Here is a 24693-nt window from a genome sequence, read left to right as displayed (position 1 = left end):
ATAGCTACATTGGCAGTTTTTGGCTTTGGGGATGTCATATTGTTAATATGCTAAACCCAGAATGCTTTTTGATGCAAACAGTAGACTGTGCCAAAAAAATAATTATCAAAATGGGCTCTCCAATATAACCCCTCTCCCCTGCTTTTTTTTTTTTTTGTAGCTTAGCTGAGGCCAGGTTTGGTTCATTCTAAAACAAAGGACTTTCAATTTGTAAAGCAACAGTTCCCATCTGGCCTATTCTCTTGCCAAGTCCCAACCTGGGCTCATGTGTCTAAAATTTCAGCAGCGACTTAGGCCATGTGTCTTTGCACTAAAAACGAAAAGCAATTATTTCCATGGGTGACCAGATGATTTCCATATCATATACTGAACACAAACAATCCACTGAGCACCACCTCAGCAGCTGATGAATTTAGAGCTGATCTTAGCCACTCTGTCAGAGAAAAGAATGTGGATTCCTTTAGTTTAAGAACTTTCTAGAAGGCAGGATCACAGAGCAGTGGGTTAGGTCAAGAGAAGACTTGCTTGGGTCCTCCTCCTGCTATTTGCTGGTTGTGTGCCTTCTAGGAAGTCTCCTCGTGTCCTCTGAGCCTCAGTTTCTCCCTGTATAAAATGTCAGCTCGAGTGGTTTCTAAATTTCCCCCAATTCCTATACCTCTGTTGACCTCTTGGGTAGAGATTTGTTGTGAGACTAGGAAATGAAGTCTGAGGGTTTGATTTTGTTTTCTTAGGTCTGATTTTTCCAATCTGAAACTCTGCAGCCTAACTAGAAGTTTCTATGCTGAAAAACAACTCAAAAGTGGCAGCTGGCCATCCAGACCTTGGATATTCCATTTGGCTGGAGTTTGTTTACTTAGCACCTTCCATTTCTGTTTACTTAAAATTTGGCTCACTGGACCAGCCTCAAGAGAGACACCTTTTTCTTTTGACAAAGATCCAGTGAGAGGGAAAGGGTCATTCAAAGGTAGCAGAATGTGCGTATCCTATCCAGCATCACGAGGCACGGCGCAGAGCACTCAGCATCACAGAAAACATGGCACCCTTGTGGTTTCTGTCCCTCTGAAGCAAAGCCATGGCTGGAAAACACCAACAATTTAGTCTTTACAGAGACCGTCCCTTTCTCGGGCACTGCTTTAAGAACCAAAAATATCAGTGCCTGTCGAATGGTCTCAACAGGACTTTTTCCCCCTGATCTTCAGGGGCTAGAATGCTAGTATCTCTTTTCCTGAGCCACTGTGGCTGAAGAAACGTGAAAATTAACGGCTTAGGATCTCGTAAAGGGGAAACTTACCTTATGTATTTTGTAAATGCAGTAGTATATACGCATATACCAAGTAATGAACATGTCTGATCTCAAAGTAAACCAGCATCCTTACATTTCCTGGCTCTCTGGTATGAACCTTCCACGTTTTCATGTGCTAGGACCGTAGTCAATATGCTGGAGTAATTCTGCAAGGACTCGTTTGGGTTAAAACTGATTTAAACATCTGTAAGTGTCTGATACGTGCCAGCTGGCTCCTGGCTCCTTCATGGCTTCGTCACCTAACCAAGGGTGATTTTTCCCCCACAGGGGACATTTGGCAATGTCTGGAGACTTTTTGATTGTCACAACTTGGTGGTGAGTTAGAGGATGCTACTGATATCTAGTGGGTAGAAGTCAAGGATACTGCTAAATATCTACAACGAGCACGATACAACAAAGAATTATTGTACCTGAAAGTCAATAGTGCCAAGATTGAGAAAACCTGTACATTTTCATGGTCCTCATGCAGACCTCAGGACTGGCTGCAAATTCTAGGCATTCCCACACTTCAGTCAACACAGAACCACTACTATAATATTTGCTAGGTTCACATACACTAGAACTTTTATTTACTTAACCTGTTTGTACAAATTAACTCATTTTTTAATGATTTAGTCTCATCCTTACCAATAGTATTTGTGAAAGTGAAGGTTTGATGTTTTAATTACATTCTTCAATACACATAAAAATAAAAACATGGTTACTATTAATATTGAAAGCGTTTATCCATGTTCTACCTAAAAGCTTCTCACATACTACTGCGTCTGCCAGATTCTAGAGTTACAGACTTTCAAGTTGGAGTGACTTTTGAAGTATTTGTGTCCAGCCATCCCACTGTGGCTTGACTCCCTTCAATCACATCCTTGCCAAGTGGTCAGGCAGCCAGTGCTTGGACATACCAGAGATGGGGAACTCACTCATTTATTCAACAAACAGATATTGAGTGTATACACTCGAGAACTCACCATGCACTGGAAACTATACTAGAAACAGGGGATGGGTAGAGGGGGGAGGGGGTAGTAAGAAACAGCCCCCACCTCCTGTAGCATACAAGCTAGTGGGAGGAATTATCATCTTACTCCCCCATATCTGCTATACATGTTTTCCCAGTTTCTTTCTAATGTCTATCACCAAAAGAACAATAAATTTAGGGGAAAAAGTGAACATCCATAAATTATGACATTCAGTCCCTGTATATCCCAAACTTTCTTTGTATATTTTCAATTTGTACGCTGGATGCCCCAAGGCCATTTCCATTTAATGGAATTAAATATGCAAGGACTTTGGGGGTTTGGTACCCTGACTGCTCCTCTTTGAGGATGCACAGAGAACCAGGTGGGGGAAGGTGAAGGAGACCTCAGAACTCCTGAGGTGCAGAGTCTGTCTATCTGTGGCGATCTTTCCCTGCTTCCCTCCACTCTTTAGCCATTCTCTCTGCTCCTGGAAGCACCGGGCTATAATCCATCTTACTCCTATCTCTAGACTGTTCATCACATACCCATTTAGTTGTTTTTTTTTTTTTTCCTGCTAAGGAACAGCGCTCTCCCTTTTGTTTTAGAACACAGTATGATGCCCTGAACTGCATCATTTGCATGGCATGAAGTCTGCTGGAGAAGCCCTGGGGACTGGAGTTTCCTCTCCTTCTTTCAAACACTCCCAGAAGTGGCCTTGTTATAAAAATGTCCTTAACTGAGCTACCCATAAAAAGCAAAAATCAGGCAAAATTCAAATCTTGTTGAGTTTGAGGATGAGCTGGAGACATGCCTTTTCTTACACAGCAAAATAATAACTACAAGCCTTCCTTTCCTGCCTTAAACAAAATATAGATAACCTCGTGCAAATTGAAGCCAACTCCTCCCTCACTGACTATAAAGAGCTGCCTTTCAGTTGCAGATTTATTATGTGTCAGGCACTGGAAAAGTTGCTTTGTAGACACAGTTCATTTATTCCTTTCAACAACTCTATGAGCTTATTATTCCCATTTTATAGATGAGAAAACTGAGAGCCAGAGAGGTTAAACACAAGTCACTGCTGAACAAGAGTTCGAACCTCTGTCTGACCAAAGCCTGTGTTCCCAGCCCTAAAACTTAGTCGGGCGGGTTCTCCCTCCTCAGAGCTTTACAGGCAGATTGACTTAAAACTGGAGGGTTATTTTGTTTTGTAGAGCGTCCCAGAGTTAATAAAGCTGGAGGAGGAAGCCTACAGTTCTCTGTGGGCTAACGTGTGATGTTACTGCTTAGGTCAACAAGCGCCTGCTGGGACAGGAAATGCCAACTGTACACAGCGCCTTTGAGTCCTGAGGAAAGAGACAGTGGCCTGCACCTGAAGCTGCATGTTTGTCTGGGTGAGTTCTTCTGCTTTCTTTTCCAGTGACATCACCCAGACCTTCCTCTTCTGTCTGCAACGGGTGGCGGCTGCCCGGTTCCGTTCCAGAAATTTCCGCCGCCTCTCGTCAGGATCCTCATCCACCACCCTTCGCCGGCGCCCCCCTGTGGGCTGGGGCGGCTGTATTGTCTGGGTTGGCTGCATCTGTTGTGTGGCTGGTGAAACCTGCTGGGAACGGGGCGCGGGTGGGGTGATGGGGATAAGAAAGGAAGACGTTGGTCAGGGAAGAAACCCAAGCCGGGGTTGTAATACAAAGCACAGAATCACTTGCTTTAGAAAGCATATCATACTTGTTTCCTAAGAACGAAGTAAACAATGAAATCACACTCATGAAAAGAAAAAGCATCGCCGAGCTATTGTCTATGATACTTTGGCAAGATATAAGAATGACTCGTGAAAATGGAGTCAAGTAGATTTTTCCCTGACAGGCATTTGACCGAATCAGGGCAGAGGAGACAGCTTTCCTCCTTCAGATATTAAAAATATTTTACTTAAGGTGTACTTTAAAATTTTAAAGTGTTAATGTATGGCTACAGGTGAAAACAGAGAGGTCAGGGTTATTGTCACAATATTGATGAGTCTCCTGTCATCTGCAGGAATCTCCTTCTGGGCAGGCTGTGAGCACCTTTCATTTGGATGGTGTTAAAACCGTGTTTCCAGAATACACTTCTGAGACATCATCGCCACTGTGACTTCTATCAAAAGAACCCCGTGAAGCCAGGAAAACAGTTGAACTCCTATTTTCACTATTTCACAGTGCTTAATGAAAAGGACTAGCTGGACCTGCAAACTCCAGATGGGTCTGCCTGCTCCTCCGAGCTTTGACGAAGGTGGAGGGAGTTATAGGAGGCCTCTCCAGGTGACCGGGAAGCAGTGCCTTTGAAAGGATGCAATCAACGTCTGAGGCAGCGCTGAGCCTTGTTACACACCATGGCTGTGCGACAGGGCAGGGTGGTTGTGCATCACTGTATACTTACATTATAAGGAAATCCTAGGAGTGGCAAAGCACTTTATTAAAAATGTTTCTTTGCTTTTAGATTCCTTGTAAGGTCTGCATGAGGCTCAGCAACATCTGAGGTTTGGGAGACTCCCACACATACAGTTTTATTTCCCTTCATGAGGCAGACACACAGTACCTAGTGAAATTTCTACAAACGTTCACTTTATGCGTCTGGACACTTAATGCTTTTCCCAATGCTCTTCACTCCTTCCCTTCCTTCATTCTCAATTCTCAATAAAGGATGCTTTTTTCCCCCCACCTCTCATTTCTCAGTCACTCAGGCTTATGGCTGTAATACTATAAAGTTGTTTTACAAGAGACATTTAACCCATAGAAATAACAGGCAAAAAGTTTTTAAAATGAAGCTCAGCACCTTTCCTACCGCACTGCAACCCTATGATTGAAACCAATCAGAATGACTGTAATCTCACGAATCATGGCTACCGGTTGACATCAGCTGACTGACGGTGATGCATTTTAATCCTGGACTCTATCAAACCTTATATGACCAAGTGTAAAAGAATCAGGCTCAGGATTGAGGTGGACTGCATCTCAGTAATTTTATTTAGAGAAAAGACACTTTCTAAAACTGCTTATTGGCGATTCCTCTCCTCCCTATCATAGAGGAATAACGAAAGAAATTGACTGAGGGCCTGCTTACCAGAGTTGTGGCTGCAGGTATAATCTTTGTTACTGGCAAAGGTTTAGCACTTGTCCTTTCAATGCCAACTTCTGGGCTGACTACTTCAAAGCTGAGCATTAGGACGGACCGTGCTAACTTGCCTATTTTTTCCGTTAGCATTTCTTTTTGTGAATTAGTGATCTCTAATTGCCAGCTATAGACAAGACTCTCAAGTAGGCAAAACTGAGTTTTAATCTCCATTCCAGGGACCTCTTTTAATACTGTATTCTCCCATCCTAACTTCAACCAACCGTTACCCACTGACAGTATTCCGGTGCCTTAACCAAAGGGGTAAGTTCTGTGGTGGTTTCAGACTCAGTCCAGGTTCAGAGGTCAAGGTGTGGTTTGGTTAAGAGAAATTCCTGGTGGCCGAGGAATGACACTGAAATGGCTCTGAAATCACATCCTTATATGCGAGAGAATCATAAAAGTCAGGAGAGATTGCAAATACAACTCTAAGACCAGAATTTGTGTCCCTACTAAATATTGTTACTTATCCTTTTATCTAAAAATGGAATTCTGTTGGCATAAGCACTCTGAAAATTTTGATCATGAATAATGACTTGTGATTTCAAAAAGACAGAATTTATTCCAAGTCATCTTAGGATCTCAGAGTTGGAAGGACTTTAATAAATTTCTATTCCTACTGTTCTGATAATCATATACTTAAGCAACATGACAAGATCTCAGTAATCAACCAAGTTAATACAATTTAATAGTGGCAGTTTGAATACTGTCTAAATGATCTTGTTCAAATTTTAACATGACCAATCTGGACTCTTTCTTTTTAGTGTAGGATTAAAAAAAGAAATTGTTTGCCCAGCTAATTATAATAGCAATTAACTAATTGCATATACAATTGGCCACTTACTGACTTGAAATGGAGGGCAATTGTCTAATTGGTAATTAGCTAATGAATGGCTTTTATATTCAACGAACTGTTAAACTTGTCTGTCAAATAACTTGTCCACAAAGGCAACCAAAATTTGATGCTATGCTTTTCCTTAAAAAATAAGTCTGTACACATGTGCATCTATTTGCCTATCTTTGACCTTGAAGTTTTCTTCCTCTCTTCTAAATACATGTCCTGCTATGGCATTCAGCTAAAAAGGCGCTTTACATAGCATTTTGCAGCTAAACTACTTGCTAAACTTCTATCACATTACATTGGTTTGGAACTAACCATGACTAATGCACTGAAAACTGTGCTAAGGGCTTTACAGACATTCTCTCATTTAATACTCGTAAGAGTCTATGAGTTTAGTCTATCATTACCCATTTTGCAGATGGGAAAACTGAGGCTTAGGGAGTTTAATTGACTGACCACAGCCACACAGCAAGTATGGCGGGAAAATGAAAAGTTTTCTCACTCCAAAGCCTGCACTCTTATTTGCTAGGTAAATTCCTCTAAGAACCTTTGCAGAAATAAGCTGACCTAATGAATAAGCTTATCTACTGAATAGATTAGAGAGTTGCTTGTGGATGACCTATTTTGTGGCTGGCTGTCCAGGTTTGGTGTGCATTAGAGGAGGGGGTTCAAGAGCTCAAAAAGCTGCCTGGTGTGAAGCCAGAAGCAGATGATGTTGGAGATGGTGAATAAGTCTTACTTGGTGATCCCAAGCTTCCAACACCCTTCTGACCTAGCTGCTAGGAACCTGGCAGCGTGGACTGGGTGGAGGGGACTGACAAATGTCATCCTGCTTGAAGATCCAAAGTTTCTAGAGCTAGCCATGCTCCTAGACATACCCTTCATCCACTTACTAAAACTCACTTGGGTACACGGACCCGCCTCTCTTCTTGGGCTGGGTGACATAATGTCTGCCCAGTCCCCCAACCCTCTTTCAGTTGAGTCTAAATGCTGGCTTTCTTTCTAGCCACTCCTGGTGACTCTCCACCCCTGAGATTTGGCCTTTCTCTTGACCTGATCATCTACGGAGCTTGGCTCTCTGTCTGCTCCCTCCAACGCATTTCGCATTGGGTGCAATGAGTCACCTCTCTTCACCGTTAACACAGCACCTTATGCCCTAACATCCATTACCAAGCCTCTTTGTCTGCCTGGAATTGTTACTCTTTAGATTTTTAACATTTACTGTTACTCAGAAGATTGCCCATTGTATTTAACTTCCATTTCACAAGTGACAAAATTGAGTCTCTATCATGTTATAAAGCACTGCGGCCAGAACCACAGTTAGAATTAAATTATTTTTCTTATTCTTTATTCACATCTTTCTTCACACACTTAAATTCTTCCTAATCCTCTCATTGGTGTTACTTTTTTAGAGTTACCTTTGTAACACACTGAAAAAATAGATTGTGGAGAACTTGAAGTTTACATTTGCCACCTAGAGACTAGACCCGAAATTTACCATATTATTTATAGAAATTATGATCTGGTAGGTCTTATGGGTCACCATTACCTCCTAGGAAATTAACAGAGCTCACCAGAGTGTCAGAGAGAACACCTGGGCTTGTCAAACAAGGTTGCTGCCAATGATCCCCACATTAGAGCTTGCACTATTTACCAAAAGGAGAAAAGCGATCACGAAAAGGGTCTACCTGTGCTTGGTTGCCGGAGTGCAGGGGAGGGTGTGGCGAGGTCTGGTGGTGTGCTGGGTGTGCGTGAAGGTGGGAGTGGGAGTGATGATGTGGGTGGTTCTGCTGGTGATGGGGTTGAGGATGAGGATGATGTGCTGGGTGCTGGTGCTGGTGTGGGTAGGGGTGATGGGATGGCAGCGTCTGGTGCTGATGTGGGTGTGAGTGCATGTGATGGTGTGGCGTCTGGTCCTGCCGGGAGCCCATCATTTCCATCATGTGTCCCATGGTGTTCATATTCCCGTTTGACATGGCAGCAGGGTGGTGAGTCAATGCGGCCTTCAACCTCTGAAACAGAACAAAACAAGAGGGGACAACTGAGGTCAGTCATGTACACAAGGGGGATTTTGAATCAAAATGACTCATGTTTTCAATTCTATAATATTTTATGGTACTATAGTTAACATTTTTTTTTTACTGGTAGCCATATGGCTTTTATATTAATTTCAAATTTTCATATATATTATAGTAGGTAGGAGGGTCAAGGTCAGCCATAAATGTTAATTAATTCAACTGTTACAGCAAATAAGCAGGACACCCTATCAAGATTTAGACGTTCTGCTAAAAGTATTTCTTACTCTCCAATTATTTATCATATCCCATTGACAGCTGAATGCTAGTGTAAACCAAACAGAACCATTCAACATGATAATGCCACTGCACGAAGGGCCCATTTGAGAGCGCACTGTGTTTTGTGAAGCTCACAGGAATAAAAGATTTTTGGCTTTCAAAAGATTTCTCGGACACAAAGAGGAAATAACTTCAAATTTTAGAATACAGGAACAGTACTAATGTTATTTTAAAGCTCCAAATTAGATTAGAAATCCATAACTTTTGGAGACAATATGTAGGTCTCTTCCATTTGTTACCATGATGTTTCTCGTAGTCCTTCCTGATAATCTAATTTTTCTTACACAGTAACTTTGTTCTGACTTTGGGAAGGAAGTGAGGAAGGTAGAAGAACATGGAGGATTTCACCTCTACAGCTTCTCTGACCGCCACATCAACAGGCCACGTATATTTCTAACACAAGAGCGTTATCCATTAACAAGCAAACAGACATGTACACAAATAACTTCCACCTGAATCTAACGCAAGAGTCAACATACATTTTCTATAAAGGGTCAGATGGTAAGTATTTTCATCATTGCACGCCTTACGGTCTCTGTCATAACTACTCAACTCTGCCCTTTTAGTGCAAAAGCAGCTGTAGAGAGTATGTAAACAAACGAGCATGCTGTGTTCCCATATAACTTTATTTAGGGACAGGAAATTTGAATTTCATAGAATTTTCACATGACATGAATTGCCATTCTACTTTTGATTTTTTTTTCCAATCATTTAAAAATGTAAAAACCATTCTAGCTCGTGGACTGTGCAAAATTAGGCGGTGGGCCAGATTGGGCTCATGGGCCATCATTTGCTGGCCGTGATTTAAAGAGTCAGTTGGTAATCAGCTTAGTCCCAGTTTCTCCAATATTGTTTTTTCTCGTACAGACAATTATCATCATATCCTGAGGGGCACAATGTGCTAAGTACTGTATAATACAGTTACTCCTTGGAAATGTATCTTCTGTAGAGATGAGAGTCTGGTTGGCAAGCTCTCATTGGCTTCATGAAGTATTTACTAGGAGACTCGAAGTTCTCTCCTGATTTGTGTCCTTATCTGATAGATGATAGTGCTGTGCAATCACTGAGAAAACGAAGAGTTGTATTTAAACGATGATCAAAGCGACCGTGTTCCAGCCCTACACAATATTAATGATTCTCAACTGGTTAGAGTGAACAACTGATAAATACCAGTTCAATTCATCAAAATTTATAGTTAAACATAAAGAGCCTCCACTTGTGAAAAAAAAAAGGGGGGCAGGGGTTGGCAGACTGTATGTTAATATTAGATAATCATTGAAAACATTTCCTACAACTTGATTCAGTAACCACTGAGCCCACCTGCCTCCTATTTCACGAGCAACGTCTGCACAACAGCTACTGACTTTCATCACGATAACCCTTAAGAAGTTAAGCTTCCTGAATTCATGGAAGAGATTAGATGCTGTGTATTGTGTTTATGACTAAACAGAAGAGTAAACTAATACTCTGCATCTCCAATTTTTAGAAATGATTTCATTGTTTTTATAAAAATGCTCATTATAAAAATTTAAGCAATGCTTAAAAGTACAATGAAGTCAGCAACAAATGAACCAAATGCATTGTTTACATTTGGTGAGGGAACAGCATTCCAGACAATTCTCTATATGCATTTGTAGAGATGGAGGAACAAGTAGAAAAATTTTATAGCAGTGGGATCATACTAGCATATGATTTAAAAAGCTCTCATTTGAATACAACATAAGCAAAAGACGTGAAAATCGAATGAATTCTTGGACTTTAGATACACGTGTCTTTACCCCAACAAAAATTTCTAAGTGATTTCTCCAAACTTAAGGGTGAAAAAAATTATGAAAAAAGATTATATTGAAATCGTTATTTTTGTTTTTTTAAATTGACATATTGGATAGTATTGATGGACTTTCTAAACTATTCTTTGTAATTTCATTATTTTAAAAATATACAACTGCATGGTAAAAAAAAAAAAATCAACTACAAGAATATGAGGCAAAAAAGTAAAAGCCACCTGCCCACCTTTTCCCTTCTAAGCACAGCCGTAACCATCATGAATCCTCAGACATGCCCTTAGCATTTATAAGAATACACTTGTGCAAGCCCTTTTACGATATATAGTTTTGTATTCTTGCTTTTTCTCACTTTAACTATGTATCTTCAACACGTTTCTATATCGGTAAAAATAGCGAATGGCAAAAATCGTAAAATACTTAATGGCTGGCCTTAACTGAGCATTCACTACGTGCCACTCCTCTTTCTATGTTTTCCAAGTATTAACTCACCCCATCCTCAGAACACCCTGCAAGGCAAAAAGAGAGGCTCAGTCATGTGCTCAAGCTCATGCCACAGGAGAGGGGTGGAGGTGTGCTGCCTCCAGAGTCTGTTCCTAAACCAGAGAGAAGGTGCCAGAAGGCATGCCAGGCACACTGTGCTGAAAACTGGAATAAACTGTTATGCCACCTCCCCATCATCAAATGGAAAGGCAGAAAGGAGAGAAGGGCCTAGAAAAAATGACAAGACGAGATGCCATTTTTGCACAGTCCAGCCCACAGTTACTCAGCACCCAACTGGAGATCCAGAGATACTCTTTCTGACACTCAGCAGAGGGAAGGGCAAATGGTAAGAATTTCCAGGAAGCTCAACTCAACAAAGGATCATCCAGGGCTTGGCATGATCACCTCCCTTGTTATATTTGTGAAGAATGGATATTTATATTCCCCCCAGTTCTGATAAGGTCCACGTATCTCTTTTCCCTGCCCCCACTTCCTAACCCTTGGGTATATGGCCCTTCTGTCTTTCTAATATTCAGAGGATGAAGGTCAAAGCCTTTAATACAGCCTATGCATAGGCACAATGGGGTGTGGCCCTGCCTTCCCAGCAGCCCTTGCTCTTCCCACAGGCCACACAGGCTTTTGCATTCGATAGTCTTCTTGCCTAGAATGCTTTTCCCTTCCTTCGGACATTTTATAGCTCTCAGCTCTAGGCTCCTCTTTAGTAAAATTCTCCCTGGTCTCCTGGTCTAAATCAATTGCTCCTGTTACATGGTCCCAGTAGAACCATGTTTCCTCTTTTTAAAATTCACTTTGTAGCTATGATTTTTAGTATGATTATTCAATTAATAGCCATCAACCATCCCAGATTGTAAGCTTCATGACAGCAGGGACCACGTTGGATTTTGCTCAGTGTTACATTCACAGCTTTAGCACAGAGCCTGGTGCATATTAGGCACGGACTTCATATTTTTGGAATGCACGAGTGAATGGATGAAAGAAAGAAACTTTCCAAGGCTTATGATGAGGATGCTGCATTGTCACCTTGGATCCCTGCAGGTGGTATTTCTAAGCGAGGATGTCAGTCAACCAAGTCGGCAGAATCGACTATAGAAGTCATGCAGGCAGCTGGGCTGTAAAAGTCCTGTCAAAAGAGCTGCCCGCTCCACACCCTGCCTGCCCTCTAAAAAATGATAACAGGAAGAAGAAAACATAAATGAACAAAAGGAATGTGCATTAACTTCATCTTGATGTATTTTCCCCGAAAGTGTGGCATGAACAATTGAAAAGCTATTTAGGAGTGGGTCACTCTGTTATCGGTTCAGTGCTACAAACAACTTTTCCACCTTTAATTAGGAGCAAATGGAGCCTGACAAATAAATACGATGCACCAGATCGTCATCTCTCAAATAATTAGCTTGTACTGTTAAGGGAAATTACTTGATTGCTTCAAGTCTATTCTTGCATGGCTCACACCAAGACAATAAGACTAGGAAGGCTTATAACATTCCATTTAACTATTTATTCACTCAACAAATATTTATTGGGCACTGAGTTAGGCACCTCATTATTTGCCCACGACTCAAAGGAAATGGGAGACACATGAAACTAAAGCTTTTGCAAAGCACTGGAGAGAAAAAACATACTCTTAAGTGTGGAAATGAAGACTTTCAAGCACCCCTTAGAGAATCTCAGGCCTTGGGGTTGAGTCCACCCTCCAAGCACCAGCCTATGTCATCTTTGAAGGAAAGCGCTGAAGATGAATGATTACCGAGCTGCTCTGCATATGCCACATTTAATATTCTCCACGTCATTTCTAAACAGTTTGGGGCACCTCTCAAAGTCCTAAAGAGCCTGCTGCTTCTCTGTATCCTGGTGCCAACAAGAGTCATTGCACTGTAAATCATTAAAATATACCAAATATAGATATTTGTACCCCACTCTCTTAGGGATGATAAATGACCAGTAAATGAATCCAAGCTGTATTTGCAGAATGATTTTTCTTTTTGAAGCTGAATTGTGTCTTGTTTTAAATAACATTCTACCCAATGCCAAGAAAAGGCACGGGAGAGCGAGGGAAATTAATGAGCAAATAAACATATATTTTTCAGCTATGGAAACGAGGGCTATTACTGAGGTGCGACTGCTGGAAAGAAAAAATGATTCTGTTTACTTTCTATCATCCTCGACCACATCCATTTATTTGAGAGAGCAGATCAAGAGAGACAGGGAGAAGCCTGACACAGCTGGTTTCAGTCAATAGGGGTCATTTTCATTTGGTCTGTGTATTTTACAAGCTTCTTGTTCACTGTTCCTGATGGGACGGTGGGCCTGCTGCCCAGGATCTGAGGCCTGGTAAGCAACCAGCTATCGACCTCATCCCATACCATGATGGCCCAGCCGCAGCCCCTCTTTCATCTTCAGCTTGACTCAGTTTTGCATCACAGCACATTGTGTGAAGTCCAGGTACATGCTCACATCATTATGCCACATGAGTGCACGCACGCGGGCCTGCGTGAGTGTGCGCGTGCACGTACATACACACACACGACACACCCACTCACACCCACCCCAGGCAATTTATCTCCCATTAACAACTCACTCTTGCCAATTAGAAACATTTGTGGAACTGTAAAAACATATCTTCTCCATCTTCAGTGTGGCTGATTGCTTATACTTTACAGACACTGAGAGCCAAGAGAAATTAAACACTATTTGAAATTCACTTGGGTGGGGGTGGGAAGGTTGGAGTATTCTTTCTAGAAAGGTTTTAATTAAAAACAGCTGTTGGGTTGTGTTCCAGAAAAGAATGTGATAGTATCAAAATGTAGGGTTGCTGAGTTGACCACAAGGAAGAGGCAGTCTATATAAAAATAGGACAAAATCCATATTTGTATCTCCTTTTGAATACAAAATAATTGCCATCAGTGGCCTCCCCCAAGATATTGACGTAAAATGTAATTTCTTCTTTCTTTCTCCTCCCCAAACATAGTTGATCAGCTGAGGTGGCCAACACAGGCTTCTGAATGGTCCAAAAGGTCAACAGTGTGAGACCAAAGGTCTTCAGTGGAGGTGTGCTTGAATTAGCAATGATTATTGACTTGCTCTAGGTATCACGGATTTCTGAAATTGTCTCTGAATTAATAAAAAATAACTGATATTTATCCACTGAATTTTACGACTATACGTGGCCAGTTTGGATCCCAAAATGCTCCCCAAATTTCAGGAGAGATGGGGTAACAAAAAGAGACCTGTCTCATGGTGCCATGGGACAGTTACATAAACTTCGAGCTTCATTTTGCCAAGGAAAGAAATAGTTTTAATGCCCAGATTCACATCTGGGCTTCAGGATGTCCATTGAGAACAATCATATAACCCTGATAGCATAGTGCATCCTAAAATCCACATTTCTTTCAGGATTATTGTTAACATTACTAAAATTGTACCTGGCTTAATCACTTGGAATAAAATATGCTTCCTTCAAAACTTTTATACTGTAACTCAGATCCGATAGTTTTGCAATTTAAGTATTCTTCTGCTTTAGATTTTGGTTTGGTAATAAAATTTCACATAGGGCTGCTAGGTCGGAAGCAGAGATTACCTGGGAAGGGGAGGACACAATGAGGTCTAGAAGAAAAAATATTCATACTCTTTGTCATTAAAAAGTGTTAACTCTGAACATATTAGGAATGATGTAGTTAGTAAAAAACACAAAGGAATTGTATTATAAATTAATACTCTAGTCCACTGGAAAATGAGGCAAGGAAATCTCATAAATAAGCATTGTACCTCAGAAAAGTGGAACTTCGGCAGTTCTAATACAGGCAAGGAAAAGAATGTGGTGTTTGATTTCACTCTTCCGTTGTCCACTTGTGAGTATAACTTCTAAAGCGAGAGAAAGCAGGCTCCAGTGCTAGCTGATACATTAAATTTTGGTGGTTAAAAAGCCAAACAAACCCCAGAGACAAATCTTAGTGATTTCCCTGCCAGGTTTTATCATATTAACACCTAAATCATATATTAGTTACAGTTCTGCAAGAGTAAGCCTTCCATTTATTCTTGGTAAAAGAAGAAATTAATGAATGCACATTTATAGGATTATTTTATTTCAGATACCCCTTCCCTGCATCTCTTTGACTCAGTGGCTGTCTTTTATAATTCAGCAAGATGGCATTTTAAGTGGGCATTTTAAGAGGCTGTACATGTTTGCAAATGACGTGATTCTATACATAGAAAACCCTAAAGAATCCATCAGAAAACTTTTAGAAATAATCAACAACTACAGCAAAGTTGCAGGGTAGAAAATCAGTTCCATTTCTATACCCTAATAACAAACTAGCAGAAAGAGAAATCAAGAACACAATCCCAACAAAAACAACAAAATATCTAGGAATAAATTTAATCAAAGACGTAAAAGACCTATATACTGAAAACTATTAGACACTGTTGAAAGAAATTGAAGAAGATATAAAGAAATGGAAAGATATTCCATTTACATGGATTGGAAGAATAAACACAGTTAAAATGTCTATATTACTTAAAGCAATCTACAGATTCACTGCAATTCCCTCAGAATCCCAATGACATTCTTCATGGAAATAGAACAAAGAATCCTAAAATTCATATGGAACAACAAAAGACCTCGAATTGCGAAAGCAATCCTGAGGAAAAAGAACAAAGCAGGAAGCATCACAGTACCTGACTTCAAAATATACTACAAAGCCATAGTGATCAAAACAGCACAGTAGTGGTAGAAAAACAGACACAAAGATCAATGGAACAGAATAAAAAGCCCCCCCAAATCCCACACATCTATGGACAGTTAATGTTCAACAACAGAGCCGAGAACATACAATAGAGAAAGGAAAGTCTCTTCAATAAATGATGTTGGGAAAACTGGACAGCCACATGCAAAACAATGAAAGCAGACCATTATCTTGCACCATACACAAAAGTTAACTCAAAATAGATTAAAGACTTGAAGGTAAGACCTGAAACCATAAAACTCCTAGAAGAAAATATAGGCAGTACACTGTTTGACATCAGTCTTAGCACCATCTTTTCGAATACTTCTACTTTCAAATGTCTACTAAGGCAAGGGAAACAAAAGAAAAAAGTAACAAATGCGACTACATCAGACTAAAAAGCTTCTGCAAGGCAAAGGAAACCATGAACAAAATGAATAGATAACCGACCGACTGGGAGAAATATTTGCAAATCATATATCTGACAAGGGGTTAATCTCCAAAATATATAATGACTCATACAATTCAGCAACACAATCAAACAGCCAATCAAAACATGGGCAGAGAATACAAACAGACATTTTTCCAAAGAAGATACACAGATGGCCAACAGGCACATGAAAAGAGGCTCAGTATCATTAATTATTAGGGAAATGTAAATCAAAACTACAATGAGATATCACCATACACTTGTCAGAATGGCTATGATTACCAAGACAAAAAATAAATGTTGGAGAGGATGTGGAGAAAAGGGAGCCCTCATACACTGCTGGTGGAAATGCAGACTGGTGCAGCCACTAGGGAAAACAGTATGGAGATTTCTCAAAAAACTAAAATTAGAAATGCCATATGATTCAGTTATCCCACGACTGGGTATTTAGCCAAAGAACTTGAAATCAACAATCCAAAGAGACTTACGCACTGCTACTTTCATTGTAACATTATTCACTACAGCTAAGACGTGGAAGCAACTCAAGCACCCATCGACTGATGAATGGATAAAGAAGATGTGGTATATATATATATACAATGGAATACTACTCAGCCATAAAAAAAGACAAAATCGTCCCATTTGCAACAACATGGATGGAACTTGAAGGTCATTATGTTAAGTGAAAGAAGCCAGACAGAGAAAGACAAACACCGTATGATTTCACTCATATGTGGAAGATAAACTAACACACGGACAAAGAGAACAGGAAGAGAAGGTTATGAAGCAAAATGACAACAAGCACCACAGCAAAAACTTCATTATTTCTTTAGGAAATAAAGAAACCAATGCAAACAGTTTTTGTACCAAAATATCAGCTTGCTTACTTAAGCAGAATCTCACTTTTCAAATTAAAATTTGTTTTCCAACAACAACCACAAGAAGAGGCTGTACATTTTAGTGAATGTCAGACAAAGCACTGTTCTGAGAGCGGGAGCTAGTCTCAATTCTACTAGAAGACAGCTTTAGGTCCTTAGGTAAGTAAACCACCTGGTTCCACGAGCCTTAATCTACCTAAAAAAGTGTAAGGATCCTGAGCTCCCTATTCCATCAGAGGAGGGATCTCAGTTGATGTCTGCTAAGATGGAGAAATCTATTGGAGAGATGAGTTGTATAAATGTCTAAAATGAAGAAAGAAAAGTCATTGTTTTGAGAACTTCAGAAGAAGAACAGAAGACCTGGAGTGAGACGTGTTGGTTCAAAGGCTGGTTCCACAGCCTTGGGCGGTCACCTTGGGCTTCAAATTTCTCCTCTATGAAATGGGGATACAGAATGGGATAAGAAATTGTATAAACCTTAAAGATATACAGACTAATTAGTGGAACAGAGCGGAGTTGTTTTGTGGGTGGAGGTTAATACCAGATTTTGATGAAAAATAAGAAAACAGACGTTAAAAACACTTTTTTTCTTAGCATTCAAATATTTGTTTTACTTTAGATTTTTTAAGTTCAAAATAAAGCGCAAGGAAATATTATTCATCCATAAAAAGAAATCAAGTACTGACACAGGCTACAACGGGGATGAATCTCAAAAATATGATGTTAAATGAAAGAAGCCAGACACAAAAGGTCACATATTGTACCATTCCATTTATATGAAATATCTAAAATAGGTAAATCCATAAAGAGAGAAAACAGATTGGTGGTTGCCAGGGGCTGGGGGGAGGGGAGAATGAGAAGTGACTCTTAATGGGTACCTGGTTTCCTTTTGGGGTGAGGAAAATGTTTTGGAACTAGTTAAAGGTGATGGTTGCACAACATTCTCAATGTACTAAATGTCACTGAAATGTACACTTTACAGTGGTTAATTTTATGTTTTACGAATTTTATGTCAATGGAAAATATTTTAAAAAGAAAGCAAAACAAGAATCTCATCTCTTAGAGGACGCTGATAGAAACTCTTCTAACTTGGTCGGAGAATTACTAATACTCATTATGCTATCACCTTAAGCGAAACACTGCATTGTGAACAATAAAAGCAAAAAGATATTTTGCCCTAGAATGGCTACAGTCAATGCCAGGGTTTTAGTACGTGTCTCAGGGAATTTGACTCCTCTGCCAGACATTGGCACCCTCTTTTTCCTACAACTCTATCATTTCTAGCTGGCTTGGAACTAAAGAGAAAATGCAGAAGCCATAGCCATCAATTGAGTGTGATACAAAGCTAGTAGAGAGTGTTAAATACACTGGATGAAGAATCAGTATCCAAAAAGATCTTGGCAGACTAGCATCAAGGAATTTATCAAGAGAAATTTAATAGGGATCAGCGTAATATTTTATGCGTAGTTAATAAAACAAAACACAAAAAACACCAGTACTGTCCAAAGGCAGCCTAGGGGCAATGTAGCTTTGCAATTACATCTATAACAGGATGCGGGGATCTCATGTGACTGTGAGGCACCATTATGTGATGCTCACGTCAAAACAGCTGATGCGACTCAGCAGCTGCATCAATAAAACTAAATCAGAGAACGAGTCCTGTTCACCTCTGCACAGGCCATGACATGCATCACACAAGTCCATGTCCCCGCATCCCTGGCCCCACCAAAGATCTCAACATCATGTCTAAAATACGTGTTGCATCTTCTCTAGGGGACCCAATTTGTAATTGATGAACATACATGCTGTTACCAATTTTCCCTCTACAATAACATTGTGATGAACATACTTGTATTCACACATCTTGGCACGTTTCCCTGAATATTTCTAGAAAGTGTTTATTATTTAAAAAAGAATCTAATGAATTGATCCATCCAATTGGGTTCAGTTTCTGGGCAGAGGCAATGGTGATGGTGCTGGTAGTAGTGTGTGTGTGTGTGTATGTGTGTGTGTGTGTGTGTTGGGGGATTGGATGTCTGTTAAGGGAGATCTAAAAGGAAAGGATGGGGGCGGGGGCACTTGTCAAGTATCATGTGTAAAGAACCTTTTCTTGGGTCTTATTTTCTTATTCTAGCAGCATCCCCATATCCAGGAGAGAGATTGCAATATTATAGTTTTAGGTCCCCTGTTCCTTTCAGGTCACTGAGCTCCTTCGGCACTATGGGATGACCTTGGGTACTAACTTGGCTCTAGCAGATATTATATCCTCCTGGCTGGTTTCCCTGGCAATTTTAAAGGTGCTGAATACACAGCGGGCTTAGAACAAATATTTGTTGATTGCCTGCCTGCCTGCCGCCTCTACGTCTCCAGGAGTGGTGCCTAACCATGGAATGTCTTTGAAGCGCTGGCCTATAATTTTCTCCATAGAAAGAACACCTTCTGGTGGTGGTTGCAGGGAGAATAATGCCCTTTGTCTTGCTAGCAAACACTACTTACTCCTCAAAACCCAGCACCTGCAAGCCTGGGTAATTTTAGGTGAGGGCTTATTTCCAGCTTTTATAGAAGAAGAAAGTTCTATTGGAAAAAAGTAATCCTTTGTTATTTTATTTTGGACGAGCTTTTAATCAGAAACATAGGCAGCGACATATGTTAGAAAAATACATATGAAACATAGAACTTTGCATTTATAACTCACTATGGAAAATCCATGCTAATGCAACATTAACTTTGGGATTTTAATTGCACAGAAGTCAGGAAATTCAGAGTTCAAGTTCCCACAGCAAACTTCACTCCACATGTGTATCCCAGGACCCTTCCTGAGTGGGGTGACCTAATTATTTGGCAAAAAGTGGTGCAATGAATAGCGATGGAAAGGATTTCTCCTCACGCCTACACTTCCCATCATCCCAAGCAAGATGGACGGTGGTCAACTTTAGCTACATAAATTATACCCTTTGTAACGCACAGCAGTCCTTGGTGATCATCATGATGAACGATGCCATTGTAATGCCTGAGGCAGGAGGTCCAGGTCTTAGCAGTGTGCTGCTCGGTGGAGCAGCCAGTCACCACCCCATCACCTGGCCCTCCAGCATATCCTTTCCCACGCCCTTCTGAGGGCAGCTGTGTTCAGTGGGCACTCCCCCCCCCGACTCTATCCCCAGAGGATGCCTCTCAGTAACTCAGATGCTCAAACATCTGGATCTGAAAGGCCCTCAGGACACTGGAAGAAGGGCCTTCCTGGACATACCTCTGCCTGGTCCTGGGGAGATGTGTCCAAGACAGCTGTTCTATATTGTCATCTTCTGGCTTTATTCCAGGTGTTGGGAGATGGCAAGATGTGTGCCTCTGTGTCTCTGTTAGAGACATAAAGTGTCTGGCCAAGGGGGCCTCAAACTGATTACAGTAAGAAGTCTCCAGGTGTTTCTCTCTAAATACGGGCAGTAGATTACGTGAAGTATAAGTTGTCCTCCTCCTTGGTATCTTTATCCAAGTCTACCTAGCACGCTCTATGTGTGTCCAATTCTGTTTTTCTCCTTGGTAAAATGGTATATTCTGGTTCTCCACACTCTCCTTTACCTCTGGATCTGACCCCTGCCTGAGTCCCGCAAAGTGTGTCAACACTGATATGGGAGGAGGGAGGGGAATTGGGGGGGGGGCAGGAAGAGAGGAGGAGAGAGAGAAAGGAAAGGGGAAGAGGGAGAGAGAGAGACAGAGAGAGAGAGCTTGTAATAAGCTCTGATTCCTGAGTGCTGCTTAACTTCCTTTTTGCACTTTGCGAGTGTTGGTGGCCCAAATTCACTGGACCAATAGCCAAATCAACTTGCCGTGATGGTTCTACCATCCCATTAAAGAAGAGTTCCAGGTCTGCCTGTGAATGTTCTGGATTATATGGTGCTCAACTCAGCAGTCCTTTGACAACACAGCACATTTATAAATAGCACATCAAGAATCCATGACGCCACTTGTGAACTGCCTGGTCTCACTGAGCAGAGATGACCAGGAGAAACCTGAGAGAGAGTCAGGATGAAGGAACTCATCATTAATAAAAGCTTCTGTCACGGGACAATCTTTGGTATTTTAGGCAAACCACACCACGAAGAATAAAGCTGTGCTTGGGGAAGTGAGAACAAAACACAAAATCTTTTTTTCTCCCTGCATGTCTACATTTAAGATATTTCCAAGAGCCATTTATAATTTATGAAGAATCTGGCAGCTTGCGTGTGTATAGAAAGTTACGCTTAAGGAAAGCGTTTGAATTATGCCTAAGAAGACGATGGTGCAGAGCATTTCCAACAAAAATGCTAACAATTTCTTTCTGAGCTAAAGTGCATTCAGTTTGTGTTGGTTCTCACACATATTTTAAAAATTCCATTAATAACCTGGTATTGAAAAATATCAAGTATTCTATGTTCTTTTCTAGTTTCGGAGTTTTCTCTGAAGTTTTTCCTTTGTGTTTCTGGAGGTATGATGAACAGAATACATTAACTATTTGGCACATTTTGAGAGTGGAATTACAGGCTCTTGCTAAGCTATCTTTTTACCTCTCTGTTTCTATTGTCTCCACGGTGTACAATTCAATGAACCAGAGATCTAAGTCTACTACTTTACTGCCTACAACACAAGTAATGGGGGTGGGGGGGGGGGAATGGGGAACCATCTCCTTAAATCACATTGTCACAACTAAGTACCATTCTAAAAATGCCAAACAGAAAGCTTTCTGGTTGATTTATTAAATGAAAATGGCCTGTCTAAGAATTTATCTTCTAACAAGCTTAAGATATCATTTTCATGATCTGTCTACTTTTCCAGCTCAAGCAATTTCTTTTCTGTCTCCAAATTTCTCTTAAGCAACTGCTCACCAGGGACTGACAATACTATAGTAGCTTGCCCTAAATCAGTAATTTCCTTCTAGAAAGAGCAAAGCACTTTGCAGATATTAAGCCTCTGAAGTAGGTGATGAAGATCATTCTCCATATTTTAGAGATGTAGGAAATTCTTGTGAAGAAATGTTAAGTCACCTGGTTGGGAGCCAGCACAGAGAAGGGATTTGAACCTGATGTTGTTCTTTGTGCTGTAGCCTGACAGCCTGCCTGGTTAAAGGAAAGATGATGGATGGTAAAGAGCATGGTGGAGAAGGCAAGAAGCAAGGGGACAGAGGGAAGGAAGAAGACGTAGAGGAGAGCAGCAAGAGGAAAAGCAAGTCAGCTCTAGGTGGAGGAGTGGAAAACACGCTCTACCCAAGGGCTCCCATGTTTGTATTTATTAATTTACAATAATAAGGCAGAATCATTGTAAAAGAGAAGTGGATACAAGGTTGAGTCAAAGCATCCCAAACTCAAAACAAACTCAATTCCCCTTTTTTAGAGAATTGTCCACTCCACCCTAGTTTCCAGATAAATCAATCACCAGAGGGTATTATCAAATGGTTTCTTCCTTTTACCATATGCCAGCAAGAGAGAGTGCAGATTTGGTGTGGCAGATAAAGAAGGAATTGCATCCTGTAGGGTTGTTTTTTTACATGAATAATGTTATATATAGAACTTTTCCCACTTCTGTAAGGTTTTCAAACCGTGCGTGGTTAACCAGAGGCTAACAAAATGGTTAACCAAATGTGTCAACCACTAAGCCAAATGGAAATAGTGATGGCAGTTCTAGCAATGGGGAGTTGTTCTCCCATTTCTGTGACACATTCCACCCAGCATCCAGCCTGACTTTCAGAAAGGCCCCTTGTTTAAAGAACATATTTGGAGCTGCAGACTTCACAGCAGGGAAGCCCAGCTGACCAGGGGAAGGGCCATCTGCATCTACAAACTGCTTCTCCTGCAAGGAAGAAGTTGCAGCCCTGGGTATGGATTGAGACATTTTCTCCAACGTGTCCACGTTAAGTGAGCTCACTGCTCGGTTCTGGTCTGACTAACTGCTGGGATCCAGCCCATCGAGGAGGAATCTTTTAAAAGTAGGAGATAGATTGTTTTTCTTGGTACCATTTCAGTGACTGCTACTTTTTTCCCTTTCTTTCTTTTCTTCTGCTTGAAAATATCCTTTGATTTCCTTCCAAAACCCATTTACTACGGGAAGTATATCATTATTAGCTTCCTTGGTGGGACACCACACACTGTATGCTTTGCCAAAGAGGACAACTATCAGTAGTCAAACAGTCAACTTATTACGGTTTGGTAAAATTTGCTATTTAGAGGAGGACTGTTTTTTTTTTAAATGTACTGCATTGATTTGTATTACTTAGTAGCTCAAAATCCTTTCTAGAAGTAGGAAGGATGTGTATTAGAATTCAATTTGTAAAGAAACAAGGAAATAAATACTATACTCTTCCGTAACGAACCCAACTATTTTCTGTAGTGGGAAAGAAAGTCTTTAAATCAGATCCCAACAAGAGAAAATACATCTAAGGTTGCTTTTGTGTATTCTATTTCAAATCTTAAATTCAATCTGGGTATACAACATTGCTACCCTTGGTGTTCTTGGATAGAAGACTACGGAAACACGGAGAGAGAGAAAGTGAATGGAAAAAGGGCATGTCCTCATTCTTTTAAGTCTCTCTCTCTTGTCATCCCAGGTTTTAAAATTTTTAGCTAGTTTCCATTTTTCACTTAAAGATAGAATATGTCACAGGATAAAAATTAGGGACTCCAGGAGTGTGTGTTCATGATTCACGCTGATTACACTGGTACCCATTACTATATTAGTCTACCTTCTGAAACAACAGTTACACTTGTCTTTGAATCCTAATTTTGGGCCTTGGTTTCATAGGCAGAGATGGAAGACCTCCGAACTCACTCTCTTTCCATTCCACTGCTCTTTGCTTAGTTTTGATCTCAGAATTCAGATGTCCATAACTTCAGTTGTCAATTAATTAAATTCGTCATCAAGAGGATACCACAACAGAGGACCTTTTACCCAGAGCTAATAAGGTGTGGTGCACCCAAGGCACTTGCCATTCGAACTCAATGAACGGATCTGTTAGGAAGACTGACCTATTTTAAAATGGAGACACACCCAAGTGAAGTGTGGAGATGGGGCTGGAAGATGGGGTGCAGACCAGCCTGGCTGATTTCCTTCTAAATGACAATAACTACCTAGGTAAGAGGCAAACATCCTCACATTAAGTAAATTGTGCTCACTTCAGAACTTAATGACTACAAAATAATATGAGCTGAAATCCACAAATCTCATGAATCAGGCCTAATAATTGCATTAAATGATTCGTGAATTTAGATTTAATGTTGTTCTGAGTTTCAAGGCTGGTTGAAAGGATGCCTGTACAACATCCAACATGAAAACAAACTCAATGCAGTACTCATGTCTCTAGTGACAGATATAGGTGGATTCTGTTTATTCTGAGAAAAGAAGGTTGTCAGGACAACTGAGTGAGACATTTCAAATGCAATTTAAAGTCATCCTCTTTAAGTACATTAGGAAAAACAGTGAGGCTACCATTTAGGGAGATTAACATGTCAGATGGACATCTGAGAGTCCCACAGCCCATGCTGCCAAAGTATATGCCAATGTAGGAAGACAGCAGACTTAAGGTAACTGAATCTTTCACTCTTATATGCTTTTGGGGAGCATGAGCAATGTACACAGCTTGGGCTCTGATGCACTGTGGCTAGTCATTAAATGTTCCTTGACATTTTTTTAACCTGAAGAGGGCTTTAAGCTGGCTCCACTTCAGCAAGGGTAATGGCAGCCTCCCTCCCAAAGATTCCTTCCACTCTTCCAACTGGCAAACACTTGCTTCATTTCCTCCTGTAGAATAAAGATCACCC

At 40.6% G+C, this 24693-nt stretch overlaps 1 protein-coding gene across 27 annotated transcripts in view; it reads right to left on the bottom strand.

Annotated features, from left to right (window-relative positions):
• CREB5 (cAMP responsive element binding protein 5) overlaps positions 1–24693 on the bottom strand; it is a 397793-nt gene that overhangs the window by 9114 nt on the left and 363986 nt on the right. For 15 of the 27 annotated variants that reach the window (XM_070264732.1, XM_070264748.1, XM_070264742.1 and 12 more), the window contains 2 exons: positions 7927–8250; positions 3626–3853 (listed from right to left, as the gene is read on the bottom strand). In XM_070264732.1, coding sequence (XP_070120833.1) covers positions 3626–3853; positions 7927–8250 — 552 coding nt within the window. Of the gene's footprint in view, positions 1–3625; positions 3857–7926; positions 8251–24693 lie in introns of all 27 variants that reach the window. The other 12 variants (XM_070264740.1, XM_005609273.4, XM_070264731.1 and 9 more) reach the window with 1 other exon arrangement.

The sequence above is a fragment of the Equus caballus genome, chromosome 4 (assembly GCF_041296265.1).
Source record: "Equus caballus isolate H_3958 breed thoroughbred chromosome 4, TB-T2T, whole genome shotgun sequence".
Lineage (NCBI taxonomy): Eukaryota > Metazoa > Chordata > Mammalia > Perissodactyla > Equidae > Equus > Equus caballus.
The sequence above is the reverse complement of the archived record's forward strand: the minus strand, read 5'-3'. Positions and strand labels throughout refer to the sequence as shown.